Here is a 16,947-nt window from a genome sequence, read left to right as displayed (position 1 = left end):
ACATACACACACACACACACACACACACACACATATATAAACATGGTTTTAATCTTCCTAGGTGAAATGAGAAATGATTTATACATCACTATAGAAAGGGGTGAATTTGAGAAAGGAGGGAAGAGCGTGGCCAGAAATGTGGAAGTTACCATGTTCATTGTGGAGAGTAGTGGCCAGATCTTAAAGGTATGTGAATACTGGGTATTTTCTGGTAAAACAATCCCACGTCCTCATTTTGGGTTCACCTTTCATGTGAGCGGTTAATTTCTGATTTGCAGTCCTATTCATCTTATTTTTCTCCTCCACCCCTGTGTAGTTTTCTTTCCTTTTTTTTAATTGTTGAAATACCTTCCAGAAAAGAAGGTAGAGAAACAAAAGGCTTTTACGGTTGGATTGTTTAATGAACTGTGGCAGTACTTTCCTCGTGGCAGCTCTTCCTTAAACATAGCATTTGTAATGTCATTCCATTCTCCCCCTTTCATCTGTCATAGTTTTGGAGATGAACACTTTGGTGACTGGGTTAACACAAATAAGGTAAAAACTACCACCTTTAGCCCCGTGTATTTTCATTTTGATCAAAGTGAGTTATGAGCAGTGGGGCGTTACTGATTTGGGGTGGTGCTAGCAGGTTCCTTTATGCCAAAAGTGTTTTTTGCGTGAGTCTCAGAGCTTGGCAGCCAGGCACAGAGCAGCCTTGTGACAGTGGCAGGCTGAGGACTGGGCCGCACAGTTGGACTCCAGATTGGGCACGCAATTGCCCGTCTCGCACTTGTCCCGGAGGCCCACCTTCAGGCAGCAGGCCCTGGGGGCTGTGTCTGGGCATTAAACAGGTGCAGCCGCAGGCGGGAGCAAGTGCAAACCAGCCCTGCCAGGGACGGGGAGGTCATTCTAGAGGAAGTGCTGTCTGGGGAGCAGGCAAGCAGAGCAAAGCAGCCGCTCTGCTGCTCTTCAGATCATCTCTAAATGAAGCTGTCTTTAACCTGCTTGTTTCCTTTGTTAGGATTTTATCTCCTTCGGCTCTGGAGAGCCGCCAGCTAGTGAGTACCACTCCTTTGTGCTTTATCATAACAACAGTCCCAGGTGGTCCGAACTGCTGAAACTTCCTATTCCTGTGGACAAATTCAGGGGCGCGCACATCCGCTTTGAATTTCGACATTGTTCCAGTAAGTGTTTCTTGGGGTTGGCTTTGCCGTGTTGGGGTAGGGTGCCTACTGAGCTGTAGTGTTAATATGGGCCAATCTGTGGAAAGTGTGACAAAGCAGAGACCTTGGAGAGGGAGGAATGAAGACCAGTGGAGTCCTAAGAGGTGAGTGGGCTCGCTACTTCTCGAAGAACCAGTAACCTCTGTGGAAACATACGGGAAGGAGAAGGAGGGAAACAATACCTGTGGAAGTCTACAGGATTCGCCTTAAATTGATCATTTTCATAAAAGTGAGTTTATCATTTTCGTAATCTAGAAAGATTGAATGGAAAGGGAGAGACACAGCATTAAAAACTTGTCTGGCTCAGGGGGTCTAAGGCAGTCCTGACCTATCTGCTGCTCTCCAGCCAAGAGCTCATCCAGCTCTCAGAGAGCTTAGGGGAACCCAGAAGGACTTCTCTGGGCCTGTGAAGTTCCTAGGATTTATGGGCTCAGATTTATATCTGAGTGGCTTATCTCCATATTACAATGCAATCTCAGTATTTAAATGACAGGTAATGCCAGTATGCCTCAAATATGACGTGAAATCATTGTTTCATTTCACAGATCTAAAAAAACCCAAGATGTAGAGATGATAGAGGATTTGCCCATATGAGCATTACTGTCCCTAAAATTGTCATCTCTTGACATCTCTATTTTAATTCTTTTGCTCTCTCTACCACCCTCTCCAGCCCCCACTCCCATCTTCTGGTATCCCTGTGTCCCTGACGTGTATCTTGGACACTACCAGAAGTGTACACTGTGACTAGAGAAGGTTCTGGTGAATCTTGCTTCAGGAACAAACGAGAGGAACAGAAGAATCACATCACTGGAGAAGCAGCAGACTCCTCTGTAGTCTGGAAAGAATGGGGGCATTGCCAATAGATATGCGGTGACCTCACCTGAGCGCTATGCAATTCTCACAGGATTCAGAGAGGGGATGACTGCCTGTTGCAGGGATGATGGCATGTTTTGGAATTGGCTCAGGGAGCCCCAGTAATTATGCTTTCGTGGATGTTTCACAATATAGGGAGATGAATAGCAAGGTCCTACCATTCTTCCAAATTCCCAGAGGAGTGTCATGGAAAGGACTTAGAGTGGGAAAACGTAAAGCCCTTGGAATGGTGTCAGAACATTCCTTCCCCAGTCTTTGTTATAAATTCTCAGTCGAGCCAAATACGAGCTTTAAGCTTTAGGGTAAGAAAAAGATAGGAGAAAAGTAAAGATGAAATGAGAGAAAAGAGAGAAAGAGCATTTGGAGAAATTTATTTTAACTCAGAACTTGGAAAATGGAATAAAGGTTTCAGTAAAAACCTATTAGATTTCTGTCCTCTTGTCCTTGTATTTCAAACATTGTTCACATTGTTTGTGTTAAAATTCAGAAGAAACACCACAAGCATGAAGAAAAGAAATCCCCATAATCCCATAAACTGGATAATCAGTATGATTATCACAAAGCTCCCAAATATTTCTCTGTATATCTATCTATTCAAGAAGTATCTTTTATCCGTGAAACACATGTTCACCGGACACCTGCTATGTGTCAAGCACTTTCCTGGGCATTGGAGATACATGAGTGAACACAAGAGAATACCTCCTCATAGAGCTTTCGTTCTAAAGGGAAGACAGACCATATCTGAGCAAATAAACACATACTACATCAGGTCCTGTTAAGTGCAGTATAGAAGATTAAATTGGGGTAAAGTGCTGAAAAGTGATGCTGCTGTGTTGCTCTTTTACAAAGAGTGGTCAGAAAGAAGCTCTCTGATAAGGAGATGTATCAACAATAAGCTAAAAGAAATAAAGCCTTTGGATATCATGGGAAAGAGCCTTTGGATATCATGGGAAAGAATATTACAGGCAGAGAGAACAGTAAATACAAAACAGTTAAGGTTGAAACATGTTTGGTATTTTCAAGGAATATCAAGGAGGCCAGAGTGAGCAGCTGGGGAGAGTTTGGAGATGACACCACAGAGGTAGCAGGGGAGCCAGATCCCATATTGTCTTGTAAGTCGGAGGGAAGACTTGAGACTTTGTTTGGTGTGAGGAGCACCATTGGAGAATTTAGACTGAAGATGAGCATGGTGCTTTTGTATGGTAGGTTGTAGGTGTGAACAGAAAGTCCATTCAAGAGGCTTCTGCAGTCCTCCAAGTAAGACGTTAAAATTATTTGCCTTAGAATGCTGGGAGATCAATTCTTTTTCACAGATTTATTGAGAAACTAGCTATGAAGGAAGGAGAAAAGTCAAGGATGACCCCCAAGATTTTGGCCTGAGAACGAAGTGATCATTTAATGAAGTGGAGAAGGGCAACAAGAGAAGTGTTTTTAGGGGCAGCCCAGGTGGCTCAGCAGTTGAGCGCCACCTTTGGGCCAGGGCCTGATCCTGGAGATAGAGTCCCATGTCAGGTTCCCTGCATGGAGCCTGCTTCTCCCTCTGCCTGTGTGTCTCTGCCCCCACCCCCACCCCCTCTGTCTCTGTCTCTGTCTCTCATGAATAAATAAATAAAATCTTTAAAAAAAAAAAGTGTTTTTAGAGAGCAAAAGCCAAACATTGCATGTGAAATCTGAGAGATCTCTTAGGTATTCAAGATGTCAAATAGACAGTTGAATGAGATTCAAGCTAGAGACTTAAGCTTTAGAAGGAGGACAAACAGTGGTGTGCTGTAAATATTTAATAACCAGCATGTGGGCTGGGGCAGAAGGGAGCCCTGAATTCCATCAGTGAATACTCCTGTCATGGGCAAATTGAAGCTACAAACATGACCATCACTCAACTTGGAGTTGGGGACAGATGCACACTGTCCACTCTTGTGAGCCACTACAGGGCAGCTGTGATTTTCAAAACCGTGATGCTGGATGTGATTCCTAAACAGTAAGTTTAGATAGCAAAGGGATGCTGAAGAATGGATCTCTGGGGTAATTTTCACATTGAGGTCTTGGGGGAATGAGAAGAAGCCATTTAGGAAATTAAGAAGGAATTGCCAGTGAGGTAGAAGGAGTATCCAGTAATAGAATCCAGGAGATTAATTGAAGAAAGATTTTCAAGAAGGGATTGATCTGATATGTCAGGTGCCAGTGATAAATAAGTGGAGGACAGAGGGATGATCATCCAGTTTGGCATCATGGAAGTCAATGAACCTGACAAGTAGTTTTAGTGGATTTGTGGTGATGAAATCTGGTGCGAATGAGTCCAAGAGTGAGGTGGAGGAGAAAGGGCAGGCAGTAAATACAGACAAAGATTTCCAGAAAATTTGCTATAAAGAGTATGAGAGAGCAGAGAAATGGGATAGTAACTATAATGGAACGGTAGGTCATGGGAGGGTATTTTTTTCTTTTCTTAGGTGGAGTTCTAAAACATGTTTGGTGCAGATGATTCAGAAGAGAGGAAGAACTGATGATGTAGATGAAAGAGGTGACAAGTGTAGGAGCAGTGCCCTTGAGGACGGGAAGCATGGGGCCAGTGCTCCCAGTTAAGTGGAGAGTTCGGGAATAGTGCAGGAGGGCCGATGCAGGAGCGTTAATGGGCAGAGCATGGAGGAGTCCTCTCTGCATCTGCTGAAAGTGAGGAAAGTGCTGAGGTATTAGAGGCTGAGAAGCATGAAACCCCTGTCTAGAAAAGTGAAAAGGTGAGCTGGTCAGGAAAATGTGGAAGGTTTGCCCAGCTCAGGGCCCATCTGTGGTTAATGTGAGTTAATTAAAGTGAGATTAGTCTGGCATAGATGTAGACTAAGGTGCAAGTTGGGTTTCAGCCCAGCGCAGCAGTATAGCAGGAAGTATAGAGGATAGCAGTGGGCTGAGGGGATTCGAAGTGATTAGAATGATGGAGCCTAGTAGACATGGGAAGTGAGAGCAGAGGGGCACGGAGAAGGGCATCAGTAAATTCTGAGGTCCCAGGGCAAAGTTGTTGGAGTTGAGATATTAGAAAGAACGAATGGAAAAGTCAAGAGGTGGAATCCATGAACGTAGGGTCTTCGTTAGTAAAAAGGGATCATATTAGGCATAATAGTCCATTCAACTTGTTAATTCTGATCTAGTAGCTCAGGACAAAAGGCCGTGCCCTTTAAACTTTGTTCGGTGTTTATTCTTCTTTTATAACAAAAGACAAATTTGGGGAAACGATTGCTTTATTTTTTACCTTTGCTAATGTTATTCATTCACGGAATCTTGTTCCCCTTCCAAATTAAATACCAAATCTACACCAAAAAGATAGTCAGATAAACTTAGCAAATTACTTCTAAATAAGTGTTCTTTCCTAAATCATAAGTTCCATAGCTAGCACTCTCATTGATGTAGAAGTCACATCCTAGAGCTCTTCACTGTGATTTTCGCTTAACTTGAAAGAACATGGATATTTTCCCAGTTTCTCTCTGGGGTTGAAATTAATGACTTCAGAAGAAAATAATTTCCTAAAATCACATTTTCAGGGATGTCTTCACGCTAGGGGCCAAAACCAGCTAGCCAAAATTTCTCTTCTGTATGTGGAGCCCACTTCTCTGTGGTTAAATGCCAGAAGCAATCGTGAGGGAGTGATGTGTTGCTCAAGTCTCTTGTCTGATCTTCAAGGTCACCATGTCTGACTCCTCTAGCTCAGGCCTTACTGCATCCCAAAGCTGAACTCTTCTATCAAGTGTAATGCTCCACTTGCACACCTACGTGGGAAATAATAACTGTCCGGCCTGCAGGCTTGGAACTCCTCCCACATATCTAAATATAAAGAGACAGTCCAGTTGAACCAATCAGTTTCTTTTAATGCTTTCTCCATTTTTGGAGGAAAGGAAGGTTGGTGGAAAGAACCAGAATGGTACTGAAGACCTAGAGCAGGTTACCTAATATCATGTGATCTCAATTTCCTTCTCTGCAAATAATTGCCAATGATCCTTGACCTTTCTAGCCATTGTAATTCTTCATTAGGCATCTGAAAACCTCATTGCTCCGTTTCCAGTTCACAGAGTATTGCTCTCTCTAATAAGCAATTCTTAAATTATAGATAGCAATTCATGTCGTTTATCCACATGCCTAAGAGCTCAAGGAAGTGGCTTCCACAGCGCTCTCTGTCTTCACACACATGGACATAGGGAAAGTTCTTTTACAGAGCAAGGCAGAGCCTGGAAACTGCCTTTGCACAAGGAGCAAGCAAAAGATTGAATTTCATGTTCATTCATTCACTTGCTCATTGATTTAACATATACTTATTGAGAACCTACTATGTGCTTGGCACTCTTTGAGATACCAAAGTTAGAATAAAATAAAATAGAAGAATCCTGCCCTCAATGGTGCTTACAGCCGGGGGTGGAGGATAGGATGCAAAGAGAAAAAATAGGCAATCCAGAAGTTTTTCTAAAACATATTCTGAGATAGTCCTATGAAGAAGATTCGTCAAGCAGGGTACTTTGCAGGCTACGGGGCAGGAATATGGGTTGGAGCGTGGCTACTGTAGAGGTCTCATCATAAAGGCTGCTCTCCGTTGTATAGAGAGGGAGCTGGTGAGCGTAGGTTGTATTTCTTGATGAACATGCTTGCTGGCAGTCTGTGTATCTGAACACGGGTGAGTAGACAAGGATTTTGAAAAGCAAGTAATTCTTTTTCTCTTTTCTCACAGCAAAGGAGAAAGGAGAGAAGAAATTGTTTGGTTTCTCCTTTGTCCCCCTGATGCAGGAAGATGGTAGGACTCTTCCAGATGGCACTCATGAGCTCATCGTGCATAAGGTAACATCAGTCAGATGTTGGCAACAGGCTGTGATAAACAGGACTGAATTATTAACTCGTTATCTTATTATCACTCTGGAAAAGAGGAAAAAAATGACTGAAAAGAACACTCTTTTAGGAGATTGCTGGCAAGGACTATGTCTTTTTGAAAGGATTGTCTCTGTATTCTGTATCTAATGCTCCCTTGGCTTATTCCAATAGATGAATGTGTCCCTTAAGCATGACAGCTGTGTCAGGGGTTCTGGCACACGGTACATGTGCAGCAAAGATTTATGGAATGAATGAAGAAGATACAAACAAAAACTTTCCTTACCTTTGGATTATTGCTAATAAAATGAGTGTCGATGCACAACACACCTGGTAATTTCTGCTGCTATGTGCACGTTTAATCATTCATTTTCTGGTTATTTGTTCAACGTATTTACCAACCACACACTACAAGTCAGGCACTGGAAATGTAGTGGTGAACAAAACAGGTAAAGTCCCTTCCATTTCTGACACTTATATTCTCTCTACTTCAAAAAGGACTTAAATATGCTTACAGTGTTCAAATACAAAGAAAAAACAACTTAAAGTGATCAGTAAAGCAAATAGAGGAGCTCAATGTGCTAGACATCCGAGAGGATCAGTTTATCTTACCGTTGGGTGAGAGGTGTCCTACGTGAGACAGGCAATGTCTTTAGCTACAATTTCCCAAAGGACATATGGTACTTTGTATGAGTGTTTGTGCTATTACCTCTGTGTAGCATTAAATCTTGACTCGGAAAAGGCAAGGCTCAGATAATTAAAACTGAGCTCCCGTTTCCTAATAATATATAGAAGAATGAATCACTTTTATATGGCACATCAGGTGTGGGCTTTCTCACCTGTGGGTTAGACAGTGTTTTAGGTCAGGTGCTAAGTGTCCAGTCAAGTCCAGGTTGACTCTAAATATTAAAAAATACCAAGATTCATAGCTGGTGTTTAGAGACATCCATCTACTTAAAATGCCAGGAGGACAGGTCTCAGGGCTTGCTTCTCTACAGAAGCATTTAGGAGTTCAACTGATATCGATTCCCAGACAGGGAACCATTCTACTCTGATATCAGAGGCCTGTGTCCTTTGGCAAAGGCAAAAATTTTCTCAGAAGCAGAGCTGTGGATCTGCTCAGGCCTTTGTACAAGTTTTCATGGAGTATTCAGAATTCTGATCCATAAAGCATAGGAAAATTTATTTATTTGAGCTTGAGCAATTGAAAAGGCAGGTGTTCCCAGTAATCTTTCTCGACCACAAGGGAGGCTCAGGATGAAGCCTATAGATTGTCTAATTTTGGGCAGACTTACTTTGAGGAGACCCATCAGGAAGTGTTAGTTCCACAGAAGAAACCTAAGTAGCTGTGTTGTCTTATGATTGGGGTTTTTCAGTATTGCTGATTTAAAGAGGTGTGGGATACTCGCCAAATATAACAACTTTGGTTTTTAGTCTCATTGATGCCATGGTTTTCTTTTTCATAGTACTGAGCCAACAAGTTCAGTTTCAGCCTGAGGCCTCTTGTAGTGTAATGATTATAAAACCATATTATGAGGATAATGCTTATTATCCTTCTTCTGCCATGGCAGGAAGGCACACGGCCTGCGGATAATTGCAGCCTTGAATTTACTATTTAAAAAAAAAAAGAAGTAGAAAAAGAAAAAAAAAATGGAGGCAGAGTAGATTTCAAAGCATTGAATAAAAAAAAAAAAAAAAAGCCTGTTTAATAAGTAGTGTTGAGATGACCATGATGGGTATTGGGGGAAAAGGAAGAACTGGATTCCTATCTTGCTTCTTAGACCAAAACATGTTCCAGATTAAAGGTCAAAAAGAAAAAAAAAAAAAAAAAACTTGTAAGAGCCTTATAAAAATATGACTGAACATTTTTATACTATCGAGGTAAGGAGGGTCTTTCTAAGACTGGCTCACGTGTTAGAAATCAGGTACTAAAAAAACCGTGGAAGTTTGACTACATAGAATTTCAGACCTCTTTATTGGTAAAACCATCTAAATCAAGGCTGAGAGACACATGACAGACTCACACGTTGCCACACAGCTTGCGAAGGGTGGCTGTCCCCAGTTCACCCGCAGCCCCCCAGGGGCCACTGACCAGATTTTACCATTGGGCCTTCCCCACACCACTTCCTCCCTACTTAGCAGAGAAAACAGAAGCCACCAGACAGGAATCTCTGAGCTTCCCATGGTCTCTCCTTTGCCACCTGCGAACCTCCCGGCCTCCTTCCCTTCCTTCCTGCTTCCTGTCTCAGGCGATGGGACCAGACTCCTTCCCTCCTCATTCTTCCACCTGCTTCCTTCAGGATCTCCCTCCCTCCTGACTCCCTGGAGGCCTCGCTCTTCCCATTGTCTGCTCTTCCTCCTGCAACTCTGTCTGTTTCCTTTCTTCTGGCCTTGTTTTCTCAGATCGTCAACCTGCTTGAGCCTTTTTCTGAAAAACAAAAACCACAAAAACCTTTTTAAAGGGCCGCACACTGGTTCTTCCTTTCCCAGCACCGTCCGTCTACGTGAAAAGCCGGTCTTCCCCCACTGTGGCTGCTTCCTTGCATTCCACTGGCCCCTCCGGCTCAGGTGAACTTTTCCCTGGAGGCCACGAGTGCCCAACCTGCGTCACATTACCTTTGGTTTATTACTCACTGTGACAGAAATTAAAAAGGAAACACCTGGGGTGCCTGGGTAGGCTCAGCAGTTGAGCGTCTGCCTTCAGCTTCCCGGGATCGAGTCCCACATCGGGCTCCCCTCGAGGAACCTGCTTCTCCATCCGCCGGTGTCTCTGCCTCTCTTGGTATGTCTCTCGTGAATAAAGAGATAAAAATCTTAAAAAAAATAAGAATGAAACACCTATAAAATTTTAAAAATTAGAAGTCAATATATTTAATGCAGAAATGTGCCACGATGAACAGAGAAAAGAAAAAAAGGCTAAGATAATCTGCGGGCGTGGTCTTAGTGCTGAAGGCTATTAATGTGACATCCAGGAAGCACCTTCACTCTCACAAATTATACCAGGACATCTTCAGTCTTCCCAAAGTGGCTAAAGCCACTGGCCACTCTCAGAATCTCTCCTTATTTCCTTGTAGTGTGTTGCACCATTGATGGCCCTTCCTGAAAATCCCACATTCTTGCCTCTATTCAACAGTGTTCTCCTGAGTTTCGTCCTCCTTCTCCTTTGAGGACCCTTCTGTTGTTATCCACACCTTATATGACGAGGGTATTTTCATGGGTTTCATCCTTGGCCACCATTTGTGACTCCTCCAGTCTAAAACCATCTCAGCCACTTCGGCGGGTTAGCTCATCACCACATCTCTGCTGCAGACGGCCGCACTGGATTTCCAGTCCACGCCTTTTACCAGCCCACTGACCATCTACAGCTGCCTTCTCCAGGGACACTTCAAACTCAGCAGGTCCCAAACTGAGCTTTTCTCTTGGGTTTTTTCCTAATTGAGAGGCCTAGGGCAGTTCCAAGCCTTTTTTTTGTACTGAAAGATCCCATGCTCCAGCCTTACTAAGCTACATGTAGTTGTCTGAATATACCTGTGCTTTGTTAAAAAAAATTTTTTTAAAAAGGGAGAAGATGAAGAAAGGTTTTTTTTTAAAATATTTTAAAAGGTTTAAAAAATATTTTAGACTTGCAGAAGAATTGCAAAAAATAGTATAGAACATTCCCATATACCCCTCCCCTAGCTTCTCCTTATGTTAACATTTTACACAACCGTAGCATATTTATTGAAACTAAATTAACCCATGTGCAGTACTGTTAACACAAAACAGGTGAATTTCAGGAGTTTTCCCACTAATGTCATTTTTCTCTTGGGGAGTCCAGTCGAGGACCCCACATTGCACTTCATTGCCATGGCCCCATAGTCTCACTTATGTGCTTTTATTCGCCCAAGGCCTTTATAGCTACCATGTCTCCCACATGATATGCCTTTTCCTCCATTGCCTGCTTGGTGAGCCTCTTATTCTCTCTGACTGAAGTCAGGCAGACCTGCTCCTATAGACCCTGCTTCCCTTCCCCAGCAGGGCGGGAATCCAGGGGCCCTCATCACAACATTGGCATGGGTGTCAAGGGTGCAGAGGTCAGATGGGTAATGCCCTGAGGGACAGGGACTGTTTATTTCCCTGGTACATTCTGAATACCAAATTAAAGGACTGGTAATTTGGAATTCAATAAATTTCTAAAATTTCTGATATCATCCAGGATGGCTAATCATACTAAGAGTGTTCCCAAAAGAAGATACTTTGCTACCACAAACTGTTTAAATCTGCTTTTGATTGACCAGTAAAATACAGTTCCAACTGGATTGTCTAACTTATTGTATTTTTTCAACTTAATTCTTTATTTTTTGCAAATTATAGACCCCTTAAGTTCATTAATGTACTATGAATGTCCATACCAGTTTATTTCTACATAAATTTTAAATGCTTAATGCTCAGTCACGTAGCTTATATTACTCCAGATACCACATTTCTGGAACACTGCTCATGACGGACCATCACAGCTCTCTTTCCCTTGTCTAGGACGGTGGGTCAAAACAGTGGCCTGGGGTATGATGCACCACTCATTGCTGTGCCAAGTGGTTTCAACTCTGAGCGAGGGAATAGCCTGTGAGCCAAGCTCATGGAGACTACCGCTGCCTCCTCGCAAAGCCTGCACTTAGTTCTTCTATGAGCACATTTCTCCTGTCAGGTCTGATTTCAGTCTCAAGTGTGGTAAAGCAGAGGACTCATTCTTAATCCTTCCTCTTTAATTTGTAATAAATTAACTTTACTCCATTTTGAGATGGCTTGCACAGATGCCAGCCTATCAGAGCAAACACAGAGAATTGTCCTTTACTGCGACAATGACATTGTTTTGCTCCTGTAATCTAGTGGCAGCCTCATGAGGCTGCGATCATGTTGCCTTGTTTCTTCCAGAAAGAGTGGCTCAGTTCACTGTTCCCTCATCTGTCTATCATCATATAGCCATCACACTGGTAGTACATTAGCTGTGTCTGTCACAAGTGTACGGGGAGGACAGTGTCTTATTATTCACATGTCCTCGTTGCCTTGTTCCACACCTGCACCAGATTTGATGAAAAAAGTTGCCCTTATGCCCAAACCCAAACAGTTGTGTGAGTCCCCAAAATGCAAGTGATTTGTATTTAACAGCTCATCTAGGTTAGTGGTATAACTGGATTTTACTGTGGTGACAAAGCCACTTCTCGCCTGCCTGCGCTGTAGCTTCCTGGGAAGCTGCGGTGGTCAGTCTCAGACTCACAGGCTTGCAGACACTCAACCACGACTCATTTATACCAGTATTTACAGTTAACATGCAGGCAGTGCCACACCAGGCTTTTCCAGCTTCATTTCTGTGACTTAATTGACTCTTAGCCTAAGGGTAGGGGGATTAGGGTTGTTCACTTCTGGTTGTTTTCTCCACTCTATGTCCTGATTCGGATCTGTGCCCCCAGTACAACCTCCCTTCTCCCACCTGGATGAGGGTGCCCCAGGAATTTGATGCTGACTCTTCCTCACTGCCTGGCTTTTGCTAATGAACGGTACATTTCCTCATGAAAGGCTGGAGAACCTTCTCGGCTTCAGCTCTTGCTGATACCTGCCCCTGCCTTGTAGGTCTGCCTTCTTGAACCTCATTTCTATCTTCACTGCTCCTCATCTACTTTTTACTTCATTAGATTCTCTTTCTTCTGATGAATTGACATATTATCTCTGACTCACCTGTTGAGTTCCCGAGCTCCTGTTTCATGCCTAATCTGCTCCTACCTGGCCTTGCTCCCCACTACATTCATGTCACATGATCCTCCTTGCTCCCTGCCTGGTTTCAGAATAGAGCCTAGCTGCCTCGCTGTAGGGCTCCTAGGCTTGATTGACAGAAATCCATTTCAGCTCCACAGACCACTCTGAGCTGCCTCCCAGGGTGTCTCCCACAAATAGACTTTTTTTTTTTTTTTTTTTTTTTGGAAAAGTGAACTTTTTTGTCTTTCTTAGCCTTACCTACCATTCAGTATGTTACCTATAAATCAATAAATGTTTATTCATTATAACAAAACTCAAAACTTGGTTAAAACAACATTTGAAGGAGGCAGTGTTCTCTAGTAGTTATGAACACAAACTTTGGTTCAAATCCCAACTCTTGACACTGATAATGTGACATCGAGCAAATCACATAGCTCCTCAGATTACAGTGTCCTGCCTCGCAAGGTGATTATGAGAATAAGAAAATGCACATAAAGTGCTTTGCAGTGCTTGACATGTAGTAAACCATCATAAATGGTGATTGCTTGGATGCTTTTAAAATCTCCAGTGTTTGTATGATGTGTTAAGGATGCATGCTGAGAACCTCAGAGAACAACAAAAGATATGCTATGAGATTGTTCTGTACAACTTCTTGAGGCCACATAAGTTCTTCAGAAATAGATCTAAACCTCCAACTCTAACCCTATACCTAGCATTATCTCCTTGGGCTCCTACTGGACAAAAAAATTCAGTGTCAAACTCCTGGCAAATGTTCTCATCAAAAGGTTCATTGAGACCAAAGAGTGATCATGTGCTTTTCTTTGCTGAATTGGTGGGTAGAATTTTCTCTACCTGCCCTTTCCCTACCAGCACATGCAAGCTCATGCACACATACCCAGTGTTGTTGGCGGGAGATCTTGAAATGATTTTTACGTCTTAATATTTATGTTAATTATTGTCTTTGTACTTGACTGTGAGTGATAGTGTTCAGCTGCAAGAATTGTTAAGGTATCACGCCTCAGACAAATTCAGATGCTGAGGTCTTGACCCGCCCCCCCCCCCCCCCCCCCCCCCCCGCCCGGGCTGAAGGAGAAGTTAAGTGAACCAGTGCTGGTGGCACTCATCTGGCCACAGTGATTGGCCCAAGAGAAGACAACCAAGTCTTCTATTCACAGGGCTCCCTAAATACATGAAACAGCCATCCTATCTTCAGTCACAGAAGTCGTCAGTCCATGGCCACCAGCAGAGCTAGATGAGCGTATCAAGCAGAAATTCTAAGAAGGGGATCCCTGGGTGGCGCAGCGGTTTAGCGCCTGCCTTTGGCCCAGGGCGCGATCCTGGAGACCCGGGATCGAATCCCACATCGGGCTCCTGGTGCATGGAGCCTGCTTCTCCCTCTACCTGGTCTCTGCCTCTCTCTCTCTCTCTGTGTGACTATCATAAATAAATAAAAATTTAAAAAAAGAAAAAAGAAATTCTAAGAAGGTGCCAGAAGTGCTCATGAGCTAGGCAATTATTTTATGCGGGGTGGGGGGGGTGGGGATAAGAGCTATATCTGTAGGGGCACAATTTCTGTGAGTAGATGGAACACAGCAGGCTAGAGCCTCTCCAGCTCCTGAAGAGGACACTTGGCAATAGCTGGACAGTATGTCCGTTGTGTTCCCCCATGCTTGTCACAGTAGGAAGTGGCGGTTAGATAGATGGAACACAAGTCAGGTGAGGGCTGGGAGACCAGAGCATGTTCCTGACCCCACAGACCAGACCCAGGCAGGAAGTACGGGGCAGTACGGGGTGCTGTGACTCATGCTTTGGCTTGCTATCTTCCGAGCCCCGATACCAAGAACAAGACGAGAAGGGATGGCAATCGAGGGTTCCAGAAATTACTTTGCCAAAGGGCTCTTTCTGAAGAAGGCATTTGAAGCATTTACTTTGTAATGATTCTCTAAACCATATATGTGTGTTTCACACGCTCTGCTGTCTCCATGAAATATCTCCCAGTAATAAAAGAAAGCATTTGGAGTTGTAACGTTAGAAGAGAATTATAGAGGCTGCTTATTGTGTTTATAGGTACTCCTGTTACTGGGCAGGTGTGCTAGTAAGAACATCTTGTAGAATTCTGATTCCATCTCTCTGAACTCGTTAGGTCTTTCCTAAAATTTATTATTTAAAATTTTAAAAATATTTTATGAATCACACACAGTACTCTGGAATACCAAAGAGATTCTCTGCTTAAACTCCTGCCTGTTACCAAGACGCTTGTCTTGAAAACATTTAAAGGAATAAAGCTCATGTGAGTTTTAAAATTTATACTCAAAATAGCCTAAGTTATACGAACTCTGTATCTGTGAAAATATTTTTTTTTAGAATTGTAGTTTATTTTTTTTTTTATTTTTATTTTTTTATTTTTTTTTTTTTTATTTTTTATTTTTTTTTTTTTTAGAATTGTAGTTTAAAATCACTTTTATCATTATAAAGAAGTACAGAGAGAATTCAAAATAAAAACAATACCCTCATTACCTGGGTGCTGTTAACTATTAATCCTCTAGTGTATATGCTTTTAGATATTTTTCTATGTGGATTTTTTACACAAATGATATCATAGAACAGTTTTAGGTTTATAATAACATTGAGAGGAGGAGGTAAATTTCTCTATGCCAACCACATACATAGCCTCTCCCCTTATCAACCTCACTTACCAGAATGGTACTTTTTTTTTTAACCAAGGAAAACCTATATTGACATATCATAATCACCCAAAGTCCACAGTTTACCTTAAGATCCACTCTAGGTATAGTACATTCTGTGGGTTCAGACAAATGAGTAAGGACATAAGGCCATTATATCATACTGGCCTAAAACCTACTTTTTCAGTTAATGATTTTCTTTCTTTTTATTTTTTAGACTAATACATTTAAAAAAAATTTAATAATAAATTTATTTTTTATTGGTGTTCAATTTGCCAACATATAGAATAACACCCAGTGCTCATCCCGTCAAGTGCCCCGCTCAGTGCCTGCCACCCAGTCACCCCCACCCCCCACCCTCCTCCCCTTCCACTACCCCTAGTTTGTTTCCCAGAGTTAGGAGTCTTCCATGTTCTGTCTCCCTTTCTGATATTTCCTACCCATTTCTTCTCCCTTCCCCGCTATTCCCTTTCACTATTATTTATATTCCCCAAATGAATGAGACCATATAATGTTTGTCCTTCTCCGATTGACTTACTTCACTCAGCATAATACCCTCCAGCTCCATCCACGTTGAAGCAAATGGTGGGTGTTTGTCGTTTCTAATGGCTGAGGAATATTCCATTGTATACATAGACCACATCTTCTTTATCCATCATCTTTCGATGGACACCGAGGCTCCTTCCACAGTTTGGCTATTGTGGACATTGCTGCTAGAAACATCGGGGTGCAGGTGTCCTGGCGTTTCATTGCATCTGTATCTTTGGGGTAAATGATTTTCTAATCACTGAATTTTTTCAATCTCATCTAGAACTTAAGTCAATGTATAAATTTCAAAAAATCCTTTTCAGTAGGTTGATCCAAATCTGGGACTATATGTCACATTTGCCTTAAGTGTTGGTTAGTCTAGAACAATCCTTTTCTTTCTTTCTTTCTTTCTTTCTTTCTTTCTTTCTTTCTTTCTTTCTTTCTTTCTTTCCATTGGACTCGAAGAGACAAAGCCTGGCATCCTACAGAAAATGCTGCCTTTGGGGTTTTTCTAGTTGCTTCCCCTGTAGTATTGTTCAGCATGTTGTTCTGTCCATTGTATCTATTATGAAATGGAAGTGGAATCTGTACTTGTGGTAGATTGAGGTTCAACATCTGTAGTAAGAATACATTACAGACAGCGATATTTGTCTTTGTACCATCGTGCATCGGTATAACGGCAACCTGATTCCCCCCTGCCCCATGTGTGTGCAGTTGTATTTGTCCTCTTGCCACTGGAAATTAATCTGTGTGTTATACTACATTGGCATCATAAGAATGTCTAGTTTGGGGGGGTGGGGTTTCCAGGTAAGCTTTACACCCAATGTGGGGCTTGAACTCATGACCCAAGATCAAGAGTTGCATGCTCTACCTACCGAGCCAACCCCATGGCCAAATGTCCAGTTCTTTATCCAACAAATTTCTTGCTGATTTTAGCATTAAGTGACCACCTTTGACTAAAGAAAAAATTACATTAGGGATATGAAACTATATTTTCTAAATTTGTAATCCCTCTTATATTTGTTAACTGGCATGTTCTGTGAAGTAGAGATTTCTCTCACATGGTGGGACTCTTAGATGACCCTGAAAAA

The 16,947-nt window shown here is 42.4% G+C and overlaps 1 protein-coding gene across 7 annotated transcripts in view; it reads left to right on the top strand.

The window, feature by feature from the left end:
• DOCK4 (dedicator of cytokinesis 4) overlaps nucleotides 1-16,947 on the top strand; it is a 409,301-nt gene that overhangs the window by 263,164 nt on the left and 129,190 nt on the right. For all 7 annotated transcript variants that reach the window (XM_041727815.1, XM_041727817.1, XM_041727816.1 and 4 more), the window contains 3 exons: nucleotides 62-186; nucleotides 1,001-1,163; nucleotides 6,781-6,887. In XM_041727815.1, coding sequence (XP_041583749.1) covers nucleotides 62-186; nucleotides 1,001-1,163; nucleotides 6,781-6,887 — 395 coding nt within the window. The remainder of the gene's footprint in view (nucleotides 1-61; nucleotides 187-1,000; nucleotides 1,164-6,780; nucleotides 6,888-16,947) is intronic.

The sequence above is a fragment of the Vulpes lagopus genome, chromosome 13 (genome assembly GCF_018345385.1).
Source record: "Vulpes lagopus strain Blue_001 chromosome 13, ASM1834538v1, whole genome shotgun sequence".
In the NCBI taxonomy this organism is placed as follows: domain Eukaryota; kingdom Metazoa; phylum Chordata; class Mammalia; order Carnivora; family Canidae; genus Vulpes; species Vulpes lagopus.
The sequence above is the reverse complement of the archived record's forward strand: the minus strand, read 5'-3'. Positions and strand labels throughout refer to the sequence as shown.